The following is a 23,125-nucleotide window of genomic DNA, read 5'->3' as shown; positions in this document are numbered from 1 at the left end:
CCCTTTTTCTTGGGCTATAATTGGGTCATAGCTTTCGTATGAAAGCTATAATGGGTTTCATAGTAAGACTAAGTACACTGGACACCCTCTCCTCCATTCTTGAGATACTCTGCTAAAAGAATAAGTTCCAGCTCTATCCATGTAAACATGAAAGCGGTAAAGTCTCCATCATTCTTTATGGCTGCATAATATTCCATGGTGTACATATACCACAATTTATTAATCCATTCATGGGTTGATGGGCACTTGGGCATCTTCCATGACTTAGTAATTATGAATTGGACCGCAATAAACATTCTGGTATAAATATCTTTGTTATAATGCAATTTTTGGTCTTCTGGATATATACCTAGTAGAGGAATTGTAGGATTGAATGGCAGGTCTATTTTTAGATCTCTAAGTGTTCTCCAAATATCTTTCCAAAAGGAATATATTAGTTTGCATTCCCACCAGCAGTGTAGAAGTGTTCCCTTTTCTCCACATCCTGGCCAACATCTTGGGATTGCATTAAAATTATATATTGCTTTGGGTAGTATGGACATTTTAACAATGTTGAATCTTCCCAGCCATGAGCATGGTATGTTTTTCCATTTCTTAGTATCTTTAGCTATTTCTTTTCTTAGAGTTTCATAGTTCTCTTTGTAGAGATCTTTCACATATTTTATTTGGTAATCTGCCAAATATTTCATCTTCTTTGGCACTACTGTGAACGGAATAGAGTCCTTGACTTTTTTTCAGCTTGACTACTGTTGGCATATATAAAGGCTACAGATTTATAAAAGTTTATTTTGTAACCTGAGACGATGCTGTATCCCTTGATCACTTCGAAGAGTTTTGTGGCAGAATCCCTGGTGTTTTCCAAAAATACCATCATATCATCTGTGAAGAGCGAAAGTTTGATCTCTTCTGACCCTATATGGATAGCCTTGATCGCCTTTTCTTCCCTAATTGTAATGGCTAAGACTTCCTTTACAATGTTAAAGACCAGTCAGTTTTCTTCGAATTATCCCAGAGCTCTCCGAGAGAATGATCCATGTTTGCTCTCCATTTCTCTTCCTCTTTGAGAATTTGGGAGCATTCTTGTCTTCAATGTCAGAAATCCATTCTTCTGCTTGCTCCATTGTGTTACTGAGGGATTCTACTGTATTTCTCAGATCTTTGAGGGCTGCAAATTCTTGTCTCAATGTATCAAAATCTTTGGTGATTTTGTCTTTGAATTCGTTGAATTCTTGAGACAACTTTTGAAATGCTCGTGGAATTCCAACTTTACCTCTATTCTATTAATCTTATTTGCAATCCAAATTCTGAATTTGATTTTCGACATCTCAGCCATCTGTTTATGAATGGGATCTTCAGTTGTGTCCGACATATTGTTCCTTGGGGTGTGTGTGTGTGTGTGATCTACTTTGGTTATTCCTGTCATGAGAGTTTTACCACTGATTCTGCCCCATGATTATTTTACACCATTTGGCTAGATGAGCAGATAAGGAGAAGCTGGGTTGGGGGCTCCAGGAGTAATGATTAACCAGCCCTTTGCCCATGAGCTGGGACTGGTTTCTGTACCTTTTCCCCTAGAGCTTTGCCAAGGACCCGTACAGTGCTATGGCCTGAGAAACTGGGGACCTGCTTGGTTTGGTGGGGCTAAGTGGCTCTGTCTTGTTTTCAGCTGGTCTCTGTCCTATCCCAGTTAATCAGTTACCCTGGGTTGAAGTCTCAGCTGTGGAGAAATACCAGCAATTGTCACCCCACCCCCCACAGGCAACAATTGGAAAAGGAAAATCAAACCTTCCCACAACCAGACACCCAGGGTACCACTCTGGATAGTTCTCGGGTGATTAGCCCAGTTCAAGAGGTCCAAATCAAGTGTCCCAGTCAGTAGTGGTCTCAGGTGGGAGAGTTCAAAAGGTCTCCAGCAACTAGATCACAGGGGTCTGCTAGCAGCTCAAGTATGACTTGCTCTGGTGCTCCATGAGGTCAGAAGGACCCATCCAGCAAATAAATTAGTCTGGGAATTTTGATGCCTCCTTCCCCACTATGCACCTCTTTCCCAGTGATAAGCCCACAGTCACTGATAACCCCGCAGGGCTGTGACCCAGTTCCCTCCAATGAGCAGATACTCCAGGAGTTTGCGCCTGCCTGAGTCACAGGGAGATCTATGCCTCCTCAGCCCGGCCACTGCTTTCTGCCACTATCCGGCAGGGGGAGGTAAGGCCTAACAACCTCAGATGCTTAATGGAGGCTGGGGCAGTTCATTCAGTTCCAGTTCACCCATGATTGATGTTGCTGACAGAACAGAACAACTTCGCAGAATTTGTTTCTGTCCTGGTTATATTCCCCTGCAGATCAGATGCTGATTGATCTCACCAAAACTGCGACTCAGCCCTGGTCTGTGCTGCTGCCTGGTCTCAGCTGCAGTCTGTGTTGGGGCTGGTGCAGTTAGAGCTCACACTCACCTGTCAGTCCCAGCCGCTGCCTGCCCACCTTTGTCTCAGCTATGATTCCAAGGGCCAGGTGCATCTTGGCTCAGTAAAGCATTTCTCTGGCTCAGCCCCACCTTGGGAGTCTGCTGTCTCTGTGCACCCATATTCTAGTCCCTACTGTGCCCAGCCCAGGCCGGTAATGCCTCAGGCATACCCTTTACTCATGGGGCCTGTATTTCTTTCCCGATCTGTTCTTCCAGTGGCTGCCATCAGAGCCTGGCTTCCTCTGGTTGCCCAGAGTGATAGGGAATGTCTCTGCAGAATATCCCCAGGGGTGTGAGTCGTATTGTTCCCGTCGCTGCTCTGTGCCTTGGGGCACGGCCTCTCCTGTATGGTTCCCTCTCAGTTGACCATCTTCTCCTTAGTCCCATGCCACAGAATCAGCACAGACCAGCAACAGCCCATACCCTGTCCACACCTCTTCAGAAAATGCTCAAGAATCTGGACTCCATGGGGGACAGGCTTCCAGACCTTGGGGTTAGAGTGGAGGGTAGTGCTGAGAGTTCAGAATTACAGGTAGAGAATATATACCGTTTTATGCCTGGCAGGAGAGTGTCATGGCACCCTAGTAGGGGAAAGAGGTCTGGTTTTTAGAGGGTCTTGCCTGTGGGATAAAATAGGAGGACGTTTGAACTCTGCTCAGTTGTTTGTAGAAAGTATACTGAAAGCCATTCTCATGGGGGAGGGGACACTTGACCACTTGGTGATGGATTTTTTTTACCTATTGTTTGTTTCCTTGGGGTCGCAGCTCACCTCAGTAGGGTTGATGTGTGTTCTTCAACCTTCTCTCTTGGCTCAGCTCCAAACCATCGGCTTTCTTGCTAAACTTCTGTCCTTTAACTCTCCTTCTGGATGGGAGCCTCTGTGGAAAACTGGCTCCAGTCAGCCATCTTGCCTCCACCCTCATTCTTTAGTTATTGCTTAGAAGTTGTCATTGTACGAATATACCAAAATCTGTTCATCCATTTTCCTACTGATGGGCATTTTCCTACTGACGGGCATTTGGGTTGTTTCAATTTGGAGGTTGTTATGAATAAAGCTGCAACTAACATTTATATCTATGTTGTTTTGTGGACATTTGCTTTCACACTCACTCACCCCTGGGTGAGTACCACAGGAATGTAATTACTTTACAAGGCCATAAAGTTTTCCAATGCTTGTACCATTCTGGACCCACCAGTAGAATTCATATTCACCAGTATATGAATTCTAGTGCTCTACATACTTGCCAAATTTGGTGTTGTCAATCTTATTAACGTTAGCCATTCTCGTGAGTGTGTAACATTACCTCATGCATGCATGCTTTCATGCCTGTTTTACTATGCATTTCCTGATGGCAAATGGTGCTGAACAATTTTCCTGTGTTTACTGCCAACTTCTACATTTTTTTGAAGTTTATTCTCAAGTCTTTTGTTCATTTTTTAAAACTGATTTGATTCTTATGGAGTTGGATTCTTCATGTATTATGGATACAAATACTCTGTCATACACAGTAGAACTTCTGTAAGTTGATCATCCAAGGGACTGTAACAAACTGGTCCACATATGGAAATGGTCAATACAAGGAAGTAGGCTATTATACCAATGGGTACGTGTAGTTACTTTCTTGTTCAGCTTTTATTAGAGACTAACATATGAAAACATGCATAATCAAAACCCATATATATAGGAACATACAAGATCAATCTGTTTACTCAGGTTTTTTGTTTTGTTTTTTTTAGCATTTTCCTTTTTTTATTGTTTGGAGTTTACTGAGGGTACAAAGAATTAGTTACACTGTTTGCATTTGTTAGGTAAAGTCCCTCTTATAATTGTATCCTGCCCTCAAGAGGTGTGCCATACCCCAGCCATGCCCTCCTTCCTCTCTTCTCCCAGCTCCTTCATTCCCCTGCCCCCCAGCTTGAATTGAGTTTTTCTCTTATGTGGACGTGTATTAGATCATCTACTGACATTATGTTCGAATTGAGTACATTGGATTCTTGCTTCTCCATTCTTGCAATACTTTACTAAGAAGAACATGTTCCAGCTCTATTCAGCTTAATACAAAAGATGTAAAGTATCATATTTACTGTTTTTTCATGGTTTAATTATTCTTTCTGATAAAAGAATCAACCTTGGTCTGTTTCTTATTCTTACTACAAATGTGGAGTAAGTGGAGAAAGCACTCTCAATGCAGGCTCACTACTCAGCACGCCTGGCCATTTTTCCACATGCAAATACTACCATTCCATCACCAGATGCCTGGCATCTTTTCTTCTGCAGTCTCTGCAATTTCAGTGTCATCCTCACTTGTTTCTTCCACTATATCAGCTGCTTCATCCATACTTAATGCTGGAAAATTATCTATTGTCAGTAAAACAGACCATTTCATCATCTTTGTTTCTCATTTGACACCCCTTTCCCACTCTCAAATAGGGCACCAGTCATCCATGCTCATTTGTTTGACTTCCAAGTGGTAGGGAGGTCTTCAGGCTTCAGGTTATTGAACCACATGGTTTTGCCAATTTACCAATCACCAGGGGCTTCAGTTTCTCTCCGTTTAAGCTAGTGCAAAGCATAACTATGAAACGTTCTCTGTAAAGTTTCCCACTCTTAGGTTTGTCACCCTTCACAAGGCTCCTGTCGGGCATCGCCTTAGAAAAGAGTCTGCCCTTGTCAGTGTTAAACAAGTCATCATCTCTGAAGTCTCTGGGTGAGTCCAAGAACTTTCTGATGAGCTCTTCCACAACTTTTTTTTTTTTTTTTTTGCAGTTTTGGCTAGGGTTGGGTTTGAACCTGCCACCTCCGGCATATGGGGCCAGCGCCCTAGTCCTTTGAGCCACCGGCACCGCCCTCTTCCACAACTTCTACTGGAACTTCACAGGATTCACCACACCAGACTTTCTGGGAGAGCTTGTGATACAGTTTAAATTTCTCAGGAAAATCACTTGATGCTTAGAAATCTGTCATCCCGAATTCTTGTACAACTTTTTTAGCAACTTCTTTGATTATTGGCTTGGAGATTCAAGCATTAACTACCTTTGTTTGTTTGAACCAGCTTAACGTGGCTTAGTTGACTTCATCAAGGGAAGGTTTCCTCCTTTTAAGCTGTAGGTCTCTGCTTTCCTTACCATATCTCTCCAAATGCTCATGTTTATGTTTCTGGATATTACTCTGCTCTTGTTAACACCAAAATGTTCCACTGTTCTTTTTTGGTTTCTGCTTTCCAGAAAATGTACAAAATCAACCTTTTTCATCAATGTCAGCTCTTTGAGTTCTTTCCTTTGGGCCATGATATCTCAATTAACTATAATTTGTTTTCAGTAATTATAGGATTACCTACAATTTAGACTAGTCTTTCAAGCTGAAAAAATCTCCCACAACACATGATAGGTAGGATATTAGCCCTAATCCAACACCTGGTAACAATAAAACATGAAAAAATAACTTACACTAAAGGAAAAATAATACAACTAAGAGGTAAAGTCCACACCTTCTACTCTTTAAGTGTAGAATGGATTCAACTGGTCACTCTACAGTTGAAGATAGTGCCAATGGTCAAGATATTAATACAACTTAGAGGTGGTCAAAAAGAGGTCAGTCTTCCACTGAGTACATGTGGTGCATGTCTCGCCTATGAAAATTAGGTCAATTTAAGGAGAGAGGAAATGTAGGGAGGCAGTCAACCATGGAGGTACAACTGTAAATGTCTCCTAGCTGGTGGCTAGCTTTTTCATTTTGTTAATACCACCTGTCAAAAACGGAAGTTTTAAATTCTGATAAAGTCTGATTTATCTAATTTTCTTCATATGGTTAGTGGTCCTCTTTTTACATCTCTCCTAAGAAATCTTAGGTTACTTTAATGTTGAAAAAGACATCCTTCTCATTTTATTCTGGGGGACTGATAGTCCAAACATTTACGTTGTAGCCTATGACCATGTCCAACTAACTGTTGTGTACTTTATTCATACAGGCTGAGGTTCATTTTCCCCAGATGGACATCCAGTCATTCCAGCACCATTTGTTGAAAACATTCCTTTCCCCATTGAATTGCCTTGGTGTTTCTTGTCAAAAATAAGTTGACCATGTCTGTAGGGTCCACATCTGGACTCAAATCTGAGCTATGTCTATCCTTTTGCCAATACCTCACTGCCTTTCAGTCTTGAAACCAGGCAGGGTGAGGCCTCTGATTTTGTTTTGCTTTTGTTTTTCAAAGTTATTCTGGCTCCTTTAGGCCCTTTGCATTTCCATAAAAGTTTTATAATCAGCTTGTTAATCTCCATTTTTAAAAGTCTGCTGGGATTTTGACTGGGATTGCATTGAAGCACTAGATCAATTTGGGTAGAACAGACATCTTAACAGTTCATGAATATGGCTTCTCTCTTCTTATATTTAGCTTCTCTTGGCAATATTTTATAGTTTTGAGTTAGAGGTCTTATGTACCATTGTGACATGTATTCCTAAGTATTTTACATGTGACTATGGATCTGGCTTTTTCTTCTTTTACTTCATGTATTTTGAGACTCTGGTATTAGGCACATATCCATTTATAACTGGTATTTCTCCTGATGAAATGACCATTCTGTCATTAGGAAATACCCCTCTTTGTCTCTGTTAACAGTTTCTCCTTGAAGTCCATTTAGTCTGCTGCTCACTACCCACTTTCCTGGGCTTACTATTTGCCCACCACATCTCTTTTCTTCCTTTTACTTTCAATCTATCTGTGTCCTTCTAATAAGAACAGATCTGTTGAGAACAACACATAGTTGGGGCTTGGTTTTTTATTAAGTCTGACATCTCTTTTTACTAAAATATTTAGTTAACTTGCATTTAATTTTTGTAGTCAGTGCATTTCTTGGTAGGTCTGTATTTATGTCCAGCTTATGACATAAGCTTGTCCCTTCCATTTTCTTGTTTCTCTGGCAGCCTGCAGTCTATCTTTTGACACCTCAAGTCAATCAGACCCTGCCCCATCACCCCCATCAGCAAAGGAGATGTGAGAAGCAGAAGATTGCCAAGTGCCATTTCTCTTTCTAGGGCTGAAGGCTCTCTAGTTCCGCCTTCTTTTTCAGGTGCTCTCTAGTATCTTCAAATAGATTTTTAAAAACATTTTGCCTGAGGTTTATCCTTTTTATCTGTGAGAGATTTAGTCTAGTCTGTAATTGGACTCTGCTGCTGCTTGAACCAAAACCTGACCTGACCTGTTGTGTGTACTGAACCACCACACAAGCACAGAGAAGGTGGCTTGCTGCACCGACCTCAGGTTTTTGCCTGTTGTCTGATAAGACACATTGATGGAGCTGCACCATGCTCCCAAATAGAATGGGCTGAGGGGAAAGGGTAAGAAGAGAGCAAGAAGCACAGCAGGTGAGCGCTTCTGACAATAGTCTCTTCACGCTGCTGAGGAGAGGGCAAATGGGTACTAACACTTTCAAAATCAACCTGGCAGACTCTACTGAAGCTGAACCTTGGCACATCTAACAACCAAATGCTTCCACCCCGAAGTCTCTATTCCACAGTGTCCAGGACAACATGTTTGTAAGAGAAAACAAAATACCCATACAGGAAAGTGGATATGCTATGGCTCATTTCACAATGGATTACACTATAACAATACTTTACCACAGCAATACTTGGCAACATAAAGTCATCTATGTAACATGCTAAGTAGAAAGAGTGAGTCTTAAAAGATACATGTAGTATGCCACTACTCCTTTTTTTATTTTATTTTATTACTAAATCATGGCTGTGCACATAATGGGATCATGGGGCACCATACACTGGTTTTTTTTTTTTAATTCAATTTTATTCATTTATATTTTTTTTAAGTGTCATAATTTTTTCTAATTGTTAAATCATAGCTGTGTACATTAGTGCAATCAAGGGGTAAAATGTGCTGGTTTGATATATTATCTGAGATATTCTCATCAAACTGTTCAACGTAGCCTTCAATGCATTTTCCTAGTTATTGAATGTAGACATTTGTATTCTGCATTTAGTAAGTTTTGGCTATTGTTCATATATATAAAGGGTACCGATTTATGGTTGTTGATTTTGTAGCCTGAGACATTGCTATATTCCTTGATCACTTCTAAAAGTTTTGTAGTAGAATCCCTACTGTTTTCTAGATATACGATCATGTCATCTGCGAAGAGTAAAAGTTTGATCTCTTCTGACCTTATGTGGATACCCTTGATCGCCTTTTCTTCCCTAATTGCAATGGCTAAAACTTCCATTACAATGTTAAAGAGCAATGGAGACAATGGGCAACCTTGCGTGGTTCCTGACCTAAGTGGAAATGATTTCAATTTAACTCCATTCAATACGATATTGGCTATGGGTTTGCTGTAGATGACCTCTATTAGTTTAAGAAATGTCCCTTCTATACCAATTTTCTTTAATTTTTTTTTTTTTTTTTTTGTAGAGACAGAGTTTCACTTTATGGCCCTCGGTAGAGTGCCGTGGCCTCACACAGCTCACAGCAACCTCCAACTCCTGGGCTTAAGCGATTCTCCTGCCTCAGCCTCCCAAGCAGCTGGGACTACAGGCGCCCGCCGCAACGCCCGGCTATTTTTTTGTTGCAGTTTGGCCGGGGCCGGGCTTGAACCCGCCACTCTCGGTATATGGGGCCGGCGCCCTACCGACTGAGCCACAGGCACCGCCCTATGCCAATTTTCTTAAGAGTTCTGATCATGAAGGGATGCTGGATATTATCATAAGCTTTTTCTGCATCAATTGAGAGAATCATATGGTCTTTATTTTTGAGTTTGTTTATGTGCTGAATTACATTTATAGATTTACGTATATTGAACCAGCCTTGAGACCCTGGGATAAATCCCACTTAGTCATGGTGTATAATTTTTTGGATGTGTTGTTGGATTCTGTTTGTTAGGATGTTATTGAGTATTTCAGCATCAATATTCATTAGTGATATTGGTCTATAATTTTCTTTTCTTGTTGGGTCTTTCCCTGGTTTAGGGATCAAGGTGAGGTTTGCTTCGTAGAATGTGTTGGGTAGTATTCCTTTGTTTTCTATATTCTGGAAGAGGTTTAGTAATATAGGTACTAGTTCTTCTTTAAAGGTTTGGTAGAATTCTGACGTAAAGCCATCTGGTCCTGGGCTTTTCTTTTTAGGGAGATTTTGTATAGTTGATGCTATTTCAGAACTTGATATAGGCCTGTTCAACATTTCCACTTTGTTCTGGCTAAGTCTTGGTAGGTGGCGTACTTCCAAGTATTGGTCGATTTCTTTCAGATTTTCATATTTCTGAGAGTAAAGTTTCTTGTAATATTCGTTAAGGATTTTTTGAATTTCTGAATGGTCTGTTGTTATTTCATCTTTACCATTTCTGATTGATGAAATTAGAGATTTTACTCTTTTTTTCCTGGTTAGGTTGGCCAAAGGTTTATCTATTTTATTGATCTTTTCAAAAAACCAACGTTTGGATTTATTGACCTGTTGTATAATTCTTTTGTTTTCAATTTCATTTAATTCTGCTCTGATTTTGGTTATTTCTTTTCTTCTGCTGGGTTTGGGGTTGGAATGCTCTTCCTTTTCCAATTGTTTGAAATGTCCCATTACGTTAACTTCCTCTCTTTCCGTTTTCTTGAGGAAGGCTTGCCGTGCTATAAATTTCCCTCTTAGGACTGCCTTTGCAGTATTCCAGAGGTTCTGATAATTCATGTCTTTATTGTTGTTTTGTTCCAAAAATTTGGTGATTTCCTTCTTTTTTTTTTTTGGCCAGGGCTGGGTTTGAACCCACTACCTCCGGCATATGGGGCCAGTGCCCTACTCCTTTGAGCCACAGGCGCTGCCCCCGTGATTTCCTTCTTAATCTCATCTATAACCCATCTATACTTCAGCATAGGTTGTTTAGCTTCCATGTTTTTGTATGGGTATGCAGGATACTGTTGTTATTGAGTTCAACTTTTATTCCATGATGGTCTGAGAAGATGCAAGGAATAATTTCTATTTTTTTTAAATTTGCTGAGGGTAAATTTGTGGCCTAAGATGTGGTCGATTTTGGAGTAAGTTCCATGGGCTGATGAGAAGAATGTGTATTCAGTTTTGTTGGGATGAAATGTTCTGTGGATGTCTGTTAAGTCCAGATGTTGAATGGTTAAGTTTAAATCTAAAATTTCTTTGCTTGGCTTCTTTTTGGAGGATCTATCCAGCACTGCTAAAGGGGTGTTAAAATCTCCAACTACTATGGAACTGGAGGAAATCGAGTTGCTCATGTCTGTTAGAGTTTCTCTTATAAATTGAGTTACATTCTGGTTGGGTGCATAAATATTAATAATTGAAATCTCATCATATTATTACTTTTAACAAATATGAAATGTCCACCCTTATCCTTCCTTATTTCGGTTGGTTTAAAGGCTATTGCTTCTGCGAATAGGATTGCAATGTCTGCTTTTTTCTGCTTTCCATTTGCCTAGAGTATAGATGACCATCCCTTCACCTTGAGTCTATATTTGTCTTTTAATGTAAGATGAGATTCTTGTATGCAGCAGATATCTGGCTTGAGTTTTTGTATCCAGTCAGCCAACTTATGCCTCTTTAGAGGACAATTTAAACCATTCACATTAAATGAGAATATTGATAAGCCTTTCAAGAGTTCGGTGGATATTTTTAATCCTTTTGCGACTGTGGAAGTTGGAATTTGATCAAGATTTTCTGGGTGGGTTTACTTTTGTGGTGGAGGGTTATGCTGGTCTTTATGGAGGATAGATCTGAGACTATCCTGGAGAGCTGGTTTAGTTATGGCAAATTTCTTCAACATGTGAATGTCATTAAAGTATTTAATTTCTCCATCATAAATGAAACTCAGTTTAGCTGGGTACAGGATCCTGGGTTGAAAGTTACTTTGTTTTAGGAGATTAAAAGTCAATGACCATCCTCTTCTAGATTGAAAGGTTTCAGCAGAGAGATCTGCAGTTATTCTAATATCTTCCCCTTGTAGGTAATGGTTTTCTTTCATCTGGCTGCTTTCAGAATTTTCTCCTTCATATTAACTCTAGTGAAATTGATTATGATGTGTCTGGGCGATGTCTTATTCAGGTTGAGTCGTGCTGGAGTTCTGAAACTGTCTGCTATCTGAATTTCAGAATCTCTTGGCATGTCTGGAAAGTTCTCTTTCATAATCTCATGGAGCAGAGACTCTGTGCCTTGTGAAGCCACTTCATCACTTTCGGGGATCCCTATAAGACAAATATTGGTTTTCTTCGAATTATCTCAGAGCCATTTGAGAGAGTGATCTGTTTTTGCCCTCCATTTCTCTTCCTCTCTGAGAGTTTGGGAGTGTTCGAAAGCTTTGTCTTCAATGTCGGAAATCCTTTCTTCTGCTTGCTCCATTCTGTTACTGAGGGATTCTACTGTGCTTCTCAGATCTTTGAGGGCTGCAACTTCTTGTCTCAACGTGTCAAAATCTTTCATTTGGTCTTTGAATTCGTTTAATTCTTGAGACATCTTTTGGATTACTGCTTGGAATTCTCATTCGATCTTATTTGCTATCCAGATTCTGAATTTGATTTCTGATATTTCAGCTGTTTGTGCATGGGATCTTGTACTGTGTCTGCCCCATTGTTCCTTTAGGGAGTTGGTCTACTCTGATTATTCATATTGCCAGAGTATTTCCGTTGATTTTGCCTCATGATTGTTTTTCGCTATTGCCTCTGGCCGTCCTCAGAGTTGGAGAGGTGTCTCTCCAGGATTAGACCCCAGCGGGATCACTCTATTGTTGCTGGATCTTTGTAGGGAGTGACCCTGTGTAGCTCCTCTGGGGCTGCCCCAGCCAGGGAGTTCTGGTTGTGGGAGCAGCTCTGGAGTGTGACACACCAGGATCCAGCAACAGGGCGGGGTGGGGGGGGTGATGGTGCACATGGTTCTGGGAGTGCCTGGTGCCCAGTGACTTTGGCACAGAGGGCCCGAGGCTCCCGCAGTCTCTGGCCAGGAGAAGGGCTCTGCGCAGAGGAGGGAGGGCTCCGGAGGGCACGTGGCTACCAGAGTCCCTGGCCAGACGAGTGGGCCGGTGTGGAGGCAGGGAGAGTACAGGAGGGAGGATGCAGGGTTGCGCGGCTCCCGGAGTTCCTGGTCCAGGCGTGCAGATGACCAGCAGGCACGGATCGTGGGTTATAGCGCAGCTCTTATGGAGGTCTAGGCGGGTGCCGATCGTGGTTCGTCGGTTGTGGCACAGCTTTTATGGAGGTCTGGGCGGGCACCTACTGCCGGTCACGGGTTGGGGCATAGTTCTTATGGAGGTCTGGGCAGGCACCGGTCCTGTGAACGGTTTTGGTGTTTTTGGACTTGGCACTCAGTTGAACTGCATTGGGGAGAGCTTGAGCAGGAGTGCGGAGAACTTTGGGCGTTGTCTAGGGCCCCCCCCTTACACTGGTTTTATAGACCATTTATCTGTTTGGTTTTTTAATAAAGTTCAAAAACAACCAAAATGGAATAAAACATAGTCTATATAATCATATATATGTGATCAAATTATTTTCAGAAAAACCAAAGGAATGACATAAAATTCAGACAGTGGTTATTGAGGGGGAGAGGGCAGAGAGGTAAGACAGAACAGTACCACACAGACAGACAGAGGTTCTTATCACTACTGGTCCAGGTCTCCCTGGATTCATAGATAACTTTATTACAAAAGAATGAAACAGAGAATGGGTCATACATGGGCCAAATATGACAAGAGTCAGGCAGGAAGGATCGCGATTAGCTAAAAATGGGCACTCAAGAAGGTAGAGTATTCATCACTTAAAAAGGCAGGAACTCAGTAGTTGGGCGTTTTGGCAGGCGCCTGTAGTCCCAACTACTTAGGAAGCTGAGGCAAGAGAATTGCTTAAGCCCAAGAATTGGAGGTTGCTGTGACCTGTCATGCCACGGCACTCTACTGAGAGTGACACAGTGAGACTCTGTCTCAACTCCCCCCCCACACACAAAATAGCAGGAACTCAGGAATAGCTCTAGGATGAGAAAGGGACTAATAGATGTGCAATATGTACATGGAGGTGCCTGCAAACTAATAAGTTATTGTTTTTCTGTTCTGAGCCAAAGGTGAGGGCCATGAATTCCTGTTTCTTTTTGGATCCCCACCCTGCCTCACATCAGGACCCACTTTGTAGCTGCCACATCTCTTATCACATGTTACCTGGTCAGGGTACTAGTCTAAATTAAAAGCAAATGCAACTCCAATCCAAATCCTCACATGCCCAAGGCCAACACAGAGATTCAGAGCAAAGCTGAGGAAAAAAAAACAAACAGACTCAAGGTAATACTGAAAAGCAAAACTACTTCCCCAGCGGCCTCTGCTATAACCTAGGTGTGTTTCAGGAGTCAAGGGTGCGAGTTGCTAGAGGTCAGGTCCTAACTGGGAATACAGTTAATGTATAAGGGAGTATACAAAATATTTATAGTTATGTCTCAAAACACTTGTAAAGGCTAGCAAGCCCCTTTCAGCTGAGCGCTCCTCCCAAATTCCAGGCTTGGGTACCATTGATAACACTGCTTGCTATGGTGTAGTTAGCTTCCCTAGGGAAAATGAAGATGGGAAATAATGAATCATAAATATTTATTTTGCCTTAAAACGTTGAAACATCTGATAAAACCTGAGAGGTTTCTTTGGCATAAGGGTGTGTGGGGTTTTAGGAGAGCTAAGTATCATTACTCTGCCCTAGTTTGTCAAACTGCAGAGAGCATCACAAGGGACCACGACATACTTTATGGGGAAGATCGGTAGGCCAGCCCCACCCTGAACCAAGTGCCACATAAATGTTAAGTCTGTGGCCATGGCAAACAAAGGCTAATTATTAATAAAATGCCCAAAGGTTGCGAATTCTCTGGTACCAAAGTTTCCTGTTTCACGTGGTAACTCTAATTGGTCAGCAGCCCTTGGCAGCTGTGGCCCAGACTCTGCTGCGGGGATCCTGGAATACAAGTCTCTGTGCAGGGCCCAGGCCTGGCCTCTGGTTTCCTGACTGCATCTAACACAGCCTCCTGGTCACTGCCACTCCTCATCCCTGCTCCCTGGCACCCTCATCACCTCCTTTCTCTCCTGGAATCTGCTTCATATTTGGCCCTCTTATAGGAGGGAAGATGCTAAGAATTAAGAATGTCTAGTACAACTTCGTAATAAGTGGCACTTCCTACTCAGTACACGCCATATGGATCCAGGATGCCTACCACTGGCCTAGGAGGGGGTCAGATGCAGCCAAAAGGACAGCATCCTGCTTGGCAGACGGCACACAACACAGGCCAGGGGAATTCTGCCTCCAGGTCAACACATGCTGGCATGACAGAGTTTTCAGACACAGCATCAGACAGATGCTCTGAGGGCCAGGGCACAGGGCAGACAAATTATCTCAACTTAAAAATAGTTTCACCTTTGCTGGGACACTCATTTGGAAGCTTTTTGTGAGAGAAACAATCCGTCAAAATTACTGAAAATAAAGTGACTACTTTCTGGTGACTAGCCATTACTCCTACCAGCCTCTCTTTCTTTGGATGAATAAGTAATATATACAGTACAACGAACCTGTTTGTTTTCTTTTTCCAGAGCTTCTACAAAGCATTGTGTGAACACCTGAATAGCAGCTAGTACTTCTGGGGCTCCATCAGTTTCCAGGAGTGCATATCTGAAGAATGCAAGTTAGATGACAGCATGTTTAATGATTAATCTGGCAAACACATGAACTTGAAGTGTAAGGGGGAAGAATGGAAACGTTCTTTTTGTGCTGTAAGCTTCAGCAGTATTTCAACTCATCAGACTTCAGTTGTGTGAAAATAGGCAAAATCTTTCTTTCCTCTCCTAAATACTTCCTTTAAAATTGCAATGTGCAACACTCCCTTTCTTGGTTTTTATAATTAGTAAGCACTGAAAATTTTTTCCATGTAGGTTCACATGCTCTTTACAAATATCTTCACATTGTATGCCTGGACAAAATGTGACATCAACATTTTGCTTTTGCAAGCAAAGACAGACCTGCTCAAAGGGATAAAATGGCTCAATCACATGCACCCAGCAAAGTGGCAAAATAATCTGCTTGTGAGTGATTTCTATACATTTTCATACAATTCATTTTTCTTTATGTTTATTTAAACAAAAAGGAAAATCAACTCAAACTTAGCTAGCTTAAACTAAACACTACATATTCTGAAATCTTATTTCTATGATCATTTAGCTTAAAGTTGGTATGCTTTAAGACAAGTGGTGAGTTATTTGTGATTATATTACCAAAGCCTGCCATCTGCCCTGAAGCCTCTACTGCTGTGGGTAAGGTGGGGCTGGACGGAGTCAACAGCCCAGCTGCCCAGTATCCACAGCAGAGGCTAGAAACACTTTCTGAGGCTCTCGTCTCAGGACACCGTGGCTACAACTGCCACTAATGGCCAGTCATAACTCAACTTCTTGTCCAGTGAGCTCTTCATCTCCTATCATCTGTAAATCCAATCTATTTCCCAGGAAGTACTCATAGTTTCAAAATAAAAATTAATGTGTTTTTAGATAACATGCTTGGTGTATTTTGCCTTTCAGAAGAAGTCTGTTAAGAATGGCTTTATTTATTTGTTTTTCTCGGCTTTCCTTACATTTAATGTCTTTTATAAAGATTGGTCAGCCCTCATGTGGTAGAGGGAGTATATTGCTACCCTTTATTCTGAGCTAAGGAAAATCGTACATGAATATTTCACGAAATTAATGCCTAATTCAATTTTGCTTTTGTATCATTATTAGAATTTTAAAAGGTCAAAGAAAAAGCTATCTTAATTCTTAGGCATTGGCTTTTAAATAAACACTGACTTTTGAGTACTAAAAAGCTCAGAGGGATTAGGAGTTAGAAATTCTAATTTCCCTATGGTGCAGCCAGACTACCACAGAAAAAAAATTTTTTTAACAGTTTTTGGCCAGGGCTGGGTTTGGACCCGCCACTTCCGGCATATGGGGCCAGCGCCCCACTCCTTTGAGCCATAGGCGCCGCCCAGAAATTTTTTATTCATGTTTTTTATTCATAAGCATTTTTTAGATCAATCACTAACAGAAATAGTAAAACATTTACCTGAACATTTCATCAACAATTCGGAATATGGCAGGGTGACAGGATGCTTGAGGCTATAAACAGAAAAGACCATAAGTGAAATAGGTATTTTACCCATCACAACTTGCTATTTATCAGGCTAATGAGTTGCCCAGAATTTGCTAATGTCTACAAAATGAGCATATTCCTTTGGGTTAGAAAAAAGTTGCACTGAGGCAGGGCGTGGTGGCTCACGCCTATAATCCCAGCACTCTAGGAGGACCAGGCTGAGCCAGAGCGAGACCCTGTCTCTAAAAATAGCTGGCTGTAGGGTGGCGCCTGTGGCTCAGAGGAGTAGATGCCAGCCCCATATGCCAGAGGTGGTGGGTTCAAACCCAGCCCCGGCCAAAAACTACAAAAAAAAAAAAATAGTTGGGTGTTGTTGGACCCAGCCACTCGGGAGGCTGAGGCAAGAGAATCACTTGAGTCCAAGAGTTTGAGGTTGTTGTGAACTATGACACCATGCTACTCTATCAAGGGCAAGTGAGATTCTGTCTCCAAAAAAAAAAAAGAAAAGAAAAGGAAAAAGTTGGGCTGGAACAGCACAATATACCAGTGCAAACACTGGTTCTCTTTAGGCGGGGATTATGGGTAAACTTTGTATCTTCTTTATGTCCTTGTATGTCCCACATTTTTGTTAATAAGCCCATATAATCTATAAAAAACAATCAACTAAGTAGCAGGGAGAATTTGAAAATGCCTTCTACCAGCATGCTGTAGTGAAGACATGGCCTGTATCACTGGTTTCATGCTAATGTGCCTGTGTCTGACTGGTTCAAACAGCTAGCAAAGCTTCAAGGTTGGATCTGCACCCACTATCTTTTCACTCCGTTTCTTAGGTAATGAGCACATTTAATAAATTAGGATTACTGTTGAGGAAATCAGTGACCACACCAGGGACTACACGACTTTGCATCTTAGTGACCAATAAATGCAGCAGCTAAAGTTATTCATGGTGAAAAGAAGGCTGATGAAGAAAAAGCATACTATTATCTTGGATGATGGAAGATGTCTAATTTATTTTTTGAATATTTTTGTGAGAGGTTTTGATGCTTTAAGTCTGCAGAAGCTGACCTCCTGTGGCCTGGGGCAGCAGGATTCAGTGGACTTGACCCAGGGTCCTTATCTTTTGGGCCAGAGCTCAAAGAATGAAATGATATCAGATGAAAATGCTCATTTGTGTTCCAAAACAGATATTTTACAGCAGCATCCAAATGTTACTGTGTTAGGCTCTATGGAGAATTTCTTTGAGTCATATTTCATTCGACATGAACAGTTTTAAGAAAAAAGAAAGAAAGACACGCTCCATCCCTCCAGTCTCCTGGGCCATAAGCATGGTGCCTGCCCCTGGGCTCCTCCTGCGAGCGGCGTTCTGAGTTGTGGCATTGAGCCTGTGCCATCTAGTGTTCATATGCCACCACTACAGGCTGCCGTAGGAGATATCGGCAAGAGTGTCACTTGTTCAAATAATGGGATGATCGTCCTTTCAGAGATTTGCCTGTTAGAATGATCTACTCTTCCAATACAGTAATCCATGCCCTCATTCTTCACTGACAAGCACGTTCATCTAAAAGAAACCAACTTGAAATCCACATAGATAAATTCATTACCTACTTGAGAAAGTAATTTGGCAGAACTGTGGTTCAACAGAGGAGAGGCAGGTTATTTCTTGGCTTTGATCTTCAGTGAATCAGTTACTCTCCCTGTGTTTCAGACTCACTATAAATAACAACAGTTATTAAGAGGTCACTGGACACATGAGGTCTGACAATTAAGTTCACAAACTCATCCTAGAAAAAGTGCTATATACCTTGTTGGTGAAAACCAGTAAGGTCACCTTCAAAGTACTCCCCTTAGGAATCTGTATACTGATACCAGCACCTAGTCCACAGCCACCCCTCAAGGCAATTTTGCAACTCTTTCCGGAATGGCCATCAGAGCTGTTGTCATATCACTCTTGATGTCTTGAATGTCATCAAAATGTCTTCTCTCAGTATTTCTTTTATCTTTGGGCAAAGAAAAAAGTCACTGGGGCCAGATCAGTTGAGTAGGGCAGGTGTTCTAATAGTTATTTGGTTACTGGCTAAAAACTCCCTCACAGCACCCATGTGAGCTGGTACGTTGTTGTGATGTAAGGGCCGTGCTTTTCTCATGCGAAGATTTTCAGTTAAGATTTTCCTGTTTCTCTAGCGATGTTCACTTAGTCTGCTATGCTTCTCACAGTCAGCTGATGATTCTGACACAAAATCCAATGAATTTTTGCAACATTTTCATCAGTCCTGCCCATTACTGGCTGCCCTGACCTTGCTTCATCAGTGAAACTTTCTCTCCCCTCAGAAAAATGTTTAATCCATTTGTACACTGTTTTCTTCATAGCATTATCTCTATAAACTTGAACATGTCCCCGATTTCACTTCCAACTATTGCCAAGTTTAACAAGAAATTTAATGTACGTTCATTGAGCTAATTCAAGCTTCAACATTCTCATGACAGCACACAAAAATACCCAACAGTAATGAACACCACTAAGCAAGACACTACCACACATTGACATGAATACAGTGAAGAGACACTAATACAACCGAGGTTATGAAACCTTACCGAGGAGTTTCCACAGTGCTGCACGTGGTGGCAAGTTTGCAACTTAATCGTTAGACTTCATATACCCAGAAAATATCATAAATGTTTCTGTGTGTTCACCATGAAAAAATAAAACAAGGAAAAAGCAAAATGCATGTCTTGAAGAAATGTGATTTATCTAAGTTTGCCAGAGCAAGCTTTTGAAGTTTCATATATAAATATGCCTCTTGAGTAAGTGTTTAGGATCAAGTAGCAGGGTTATGTGCCCACAGACAGACACATAGCCTGAAAATGCATTGATAGAAAATAAGATCAAACTTGAAAGTGGTAAAAATAGAACTTCTTTTTGTTCTAAATGGTCTAACCATCCCAGAGCCATTCTATTGGTTTGGCACTGGTAGAGAATTGTTCAATACAGGGATTTCCAAATGGCGAAGAAAATGATAATCCCATGTGTGGATTAGGCCACCATGAAAGCCACAAGAGGAAGCAAGTAAGACAGTTCTGACTTAATCTGTCAAAAGGGAAGGAAGCTTGGATATACTTTTCATTTATGCAGTGTTTTCTAGCAAAACAGCTCAATCAAATGTTTTAAATGTCTCCAGGCTGTGTAGAATCTGGTTGATCTCCTTATGCAGATGGACTCTTCTTTTAGGTTTCTTTCTTTCCAAATATTTCAGACCCTTGGTTACTTTCAAATTGCTTTTACAACCTTCTTTAGCTTTTAAAACAGATAAGGGGCCAGGTGGCAGGGGAACCCTGCTGAAACAGCAATGGCAGAGATTTTGATTTTAAAACATTTCCCTTGCCACACCACAGGTCTGAACAGTTCTTTCTCATCTGTACCCTTTACCAATGGTCTTTCAAATGTGATTCTTTATATGTTCTGAGCACATAATTTCAGGGTCAGCAAGTCCCCTCACAAGGACTGTTATGTTCAGAGGTCAGGCATGTGTTCCAGTGACATCAAATCACCAAAAAAAACTGAACCTGCTTTTCTTATCAAGAGAATCTTGCAAATAGAATCAAAGTTTTGATATACACTTCTTTGGAAGCCTTTCTTCCCCCTTAAGTCTTTACAGCATCCTCATGAGTGATGGGGCAAACATCTATTCCCTCTGTGTCCTATTTTATTTGTAGAATCAGATGCTCTAGTAATATATCACAGATCACTCTGCAAGCCTGGGCTCTGAGGCCCCACAATTCAGGCAATTATCTTTTCTATAAAAATAAGGAAAGAAAAGAAAACCTTTCCTGGGTTCCATCTGTTTGTTTTTCTCCATCCTACCAAAATCTGTTTCTTCTCAAGCTCTTCTCTTCTCCATCTGGCCTAATAAATTTTCATACACACATCATTTCAAGTCTAGGGAAACTCTGTCACCAGGAGGCCTTTAATAACGTAAGTTTTGTCCTTCTTCCCTTCTCCAGACCTTCCACTAAATGTTAGAGGACAAATAAAAATGATGATGGAGAGCTTTGGACCCTTTGCCTTCCTTCGCTCAAAGACCAGATCATGCTGTTGGGTGTACATTCCCTTTAGCTGACAAGGAGCTTTCCCTCCAATCTCCTCTCAACAGCTACCCAAAACTGTACTGTGTACCTCCTCTCCACCTAGAAAAGCAGTCTGTTCCCATCCCTCAGCAAAACAAGACAATGTCAACATGAAATAAATGTAAACAAGTTCTCTACTATTATATTTTGGAGGAGAAGCAAAGGACAGGCCAGCTTGTCATTCTGCACCATGAATTGTACAAACAACATTGATTCTTGAGCTCTGTCCTTGATGTTTGTTTAAGCTGTTATTTTCACCAATGATTAATACAAGCCACTTCCCATTTGAAAGAGGTCTGAGAATACAAGGAACAAAATTCTCAGGAAGAAATATATATATATAATTTTTTAAGAAGAAATTTTTTTTTCACTTCAATTCTGGTGGGGGGAGTGTAGGGAAAGAGGGAGTAAAGGAAAACTAGAAAGGTAAATTATACTAGGATTTAAGATAATTCAGACAAAAGTGAATATCTCTTAGAAAAAATGAAAAGGCAACGAAGAACAGAAAAAATCCTCAAGTCCTTTTCCTCTATCACCCTTTCTTTTCTGTAAAAATAAAGAATAGCAAATGAGAAGGTAAAGTTCATTAAGCCTGGAATAATTCTCCTACACGGCCTATTTTAATGTGGTTTAAATATTTTATTCAGGAAATGTCATTTGAAGAAAACAACTGATAAGAAGTTTTTCCTCCAACGTCCCCATCAGCTGGGCAATCCTGCCTGTGTAAGCTGGCTCTTCTGAACCACTCTTCTCTTGGCAGGTGGGAAGTCCTTCTTGTTAGTATATGTATATAACTTAAAGGGTGACTATATTCACCACAAAATAACTTTCTTCTTAAAAAGAAGACTCTCCATAAGATTCATTTCAACAGTAAACTACTTTATTGAGTTAAAAATGATGTTTTTTTAAAAAAACCTACTTCCATAAAACCTTCACATCTATCATGTAAAATGAAGCACTTTTACAAACACGTATTCTTTATTATGCCATTTTCTTCTTTTCTATCTTAAAAATACTAAACATCAGACTCTAAATATCCCTTTAACGTAGGATCTATTTTGTTTTAAAACATTCAGGTTTCTTTCAACAAATTTGAGCTTGGAAAAATTATTCTTTCTTTTTAATCTTTACCAGATGTTGTTTATACACAAGCAACTTTTTCAGGACTCCATAATGCAATTATTGTTTAATTAGTGATAAATCTGTCATTCCTGGGTTTAAGAACTTAACAAGTACCAAATGTACTTTTGCGTTTTAAATTTACACGTGCTCTGAGTGTTCAGACACGTAAGTGGGAGGCAGTCGTGGGAAGGCACAGGGATGCCTAGCTCTGGATGAAGGACAAAAACTTCCCAAGTCTGAAGTCCCCTCCTAGCTGTGCCTAGCAGCCTCTCTGTAGTTAGCAGGTGGAGCCTGAGCAGGAAGAAAGCTCCTCAGTCCCCTGCTACTTCTCAAATCAGCCCAAGTGACAATGACCCTTCCCCTCCAGCTCCACTCCTGCTGTTTTAGGTTTTTTCATCTCTAGCTAATGCAAAGCTCTGCACCCCAAACAGTGACAACAGAACTTGCCATCTGGGCCTCTTTCTCTATACAGATAATGCTGGGGGATCTGGTGCCCCCTTGAGGGCAACACTGGAAAGTGCAATCACAGTCCAAGATACAGACCTTTCAGCCTTTAGCCACAGACATAAGGGGCCACCACACCCTCCTACACCACCACTGCTAAATTATCTATCTCCACTCTTAAATTATATTCACCATACTAAAGAGCTCAAAAAGTAAGTGCTAAAAAGACTGCTAATGAAAACAAAAAAAGAAACCTGGAACATTTGTGAAAAGCTATTCAAGTACAGAAAACTGACATTATCCAGGATGTGTAGTTAATTCTTCAGTATGACAATTTACTAAGGAGAAATTGCACATTGTGATTTTGTGTAAGGAAGTTTCCATTTCATTTTGAAGGCTACGATTGCTATCTGGAGAATGAGGAAAAGAAGACATCCAATCTCACATGGAGGAGGATACTGAGGTATTTGGATATGTTTTACTCTTACGCTCTTACTAGGTAACACTTCCAGTTGAGCTATGAAGACTCTTAGGTGGGAAAGAAAAACAGGAGTATTCTCTAATTTAAAATCTAAGTGAAACATTCAAACATTGTAACCTAATTGTTTGTACCTTCACATTAATAGGAAATCTTAAAAAAACTTAAAAATATAAAATAAAATCTAAGTGAAAAAAACAATCTTGCCTCCTCGGTGCCTCCCCATCCTCTGTCCTCTTTTCTCTTGGGGTAAATCTGCCTTGCAAGGTGAGGGGGCCCTGGATGCGGCAGCAGTGGCAGGTGGGGTCAGCCAGTGGAAGAATGACTAGGAAGGCATGGGAACCAGGGTACCTCCCTCCTCCAGCATGCAGCTCAGCAACCAAGCACAGTGCCACCCTGCCACCCGCCAGCACTT

The 23,125-nt window shown here is 41.0% G+C and overlaps 1 protein-coding gene across 5 annotated transcripts in view; it reads right to left on the bottom strand.

Annotated features, from left to right (window-relative positions):
- The window catches only part of FANCC (FA complementation group C), a 275,826-nt gene that overhangs the window by 30,406 nt on the left and 222,295 nt on the right, over window positions 1-23,125 (bottom strand). For all 5 annotated transcript variants that reach the window (XM_053577238.1, XM_053577221.1, XM_053577226.1 and 2 more), the window contains 2 exons: window positions 16,518-16,570; window positions 14,999-15,098 (listed from right to left, as the gene is read on the bottom strand). In XM_053577238.1, coding sequence (XP_053433213.1) covers window positions 14,999-15,098; window positions 16,518-16,570 — 153 coding nt within the window. The remainder of the gene's footprint in view (window positions 1-14,998; window positions 15,099-16,517; window positions 16,571-23,125) is intronic.

This window comes from Nycticebus coucang, chromosome 2 (assembly GCF_027406575.1).
Source record: "Nycticebus coucang isolate mNycCou1 chromosome 2, mNycCou1.pri, whole genome shotgun sequence".
Taxonomy (NCBI): domain Eukaryota; kingdom Metazoa; phylum Chordata; class Mammalia; order Primates; family Lorisidae; genus Nycticebus; species Nycticebus coucang.
This window is presented reverse-complemented; position numbering and strand designations above follow the sequence as displayed.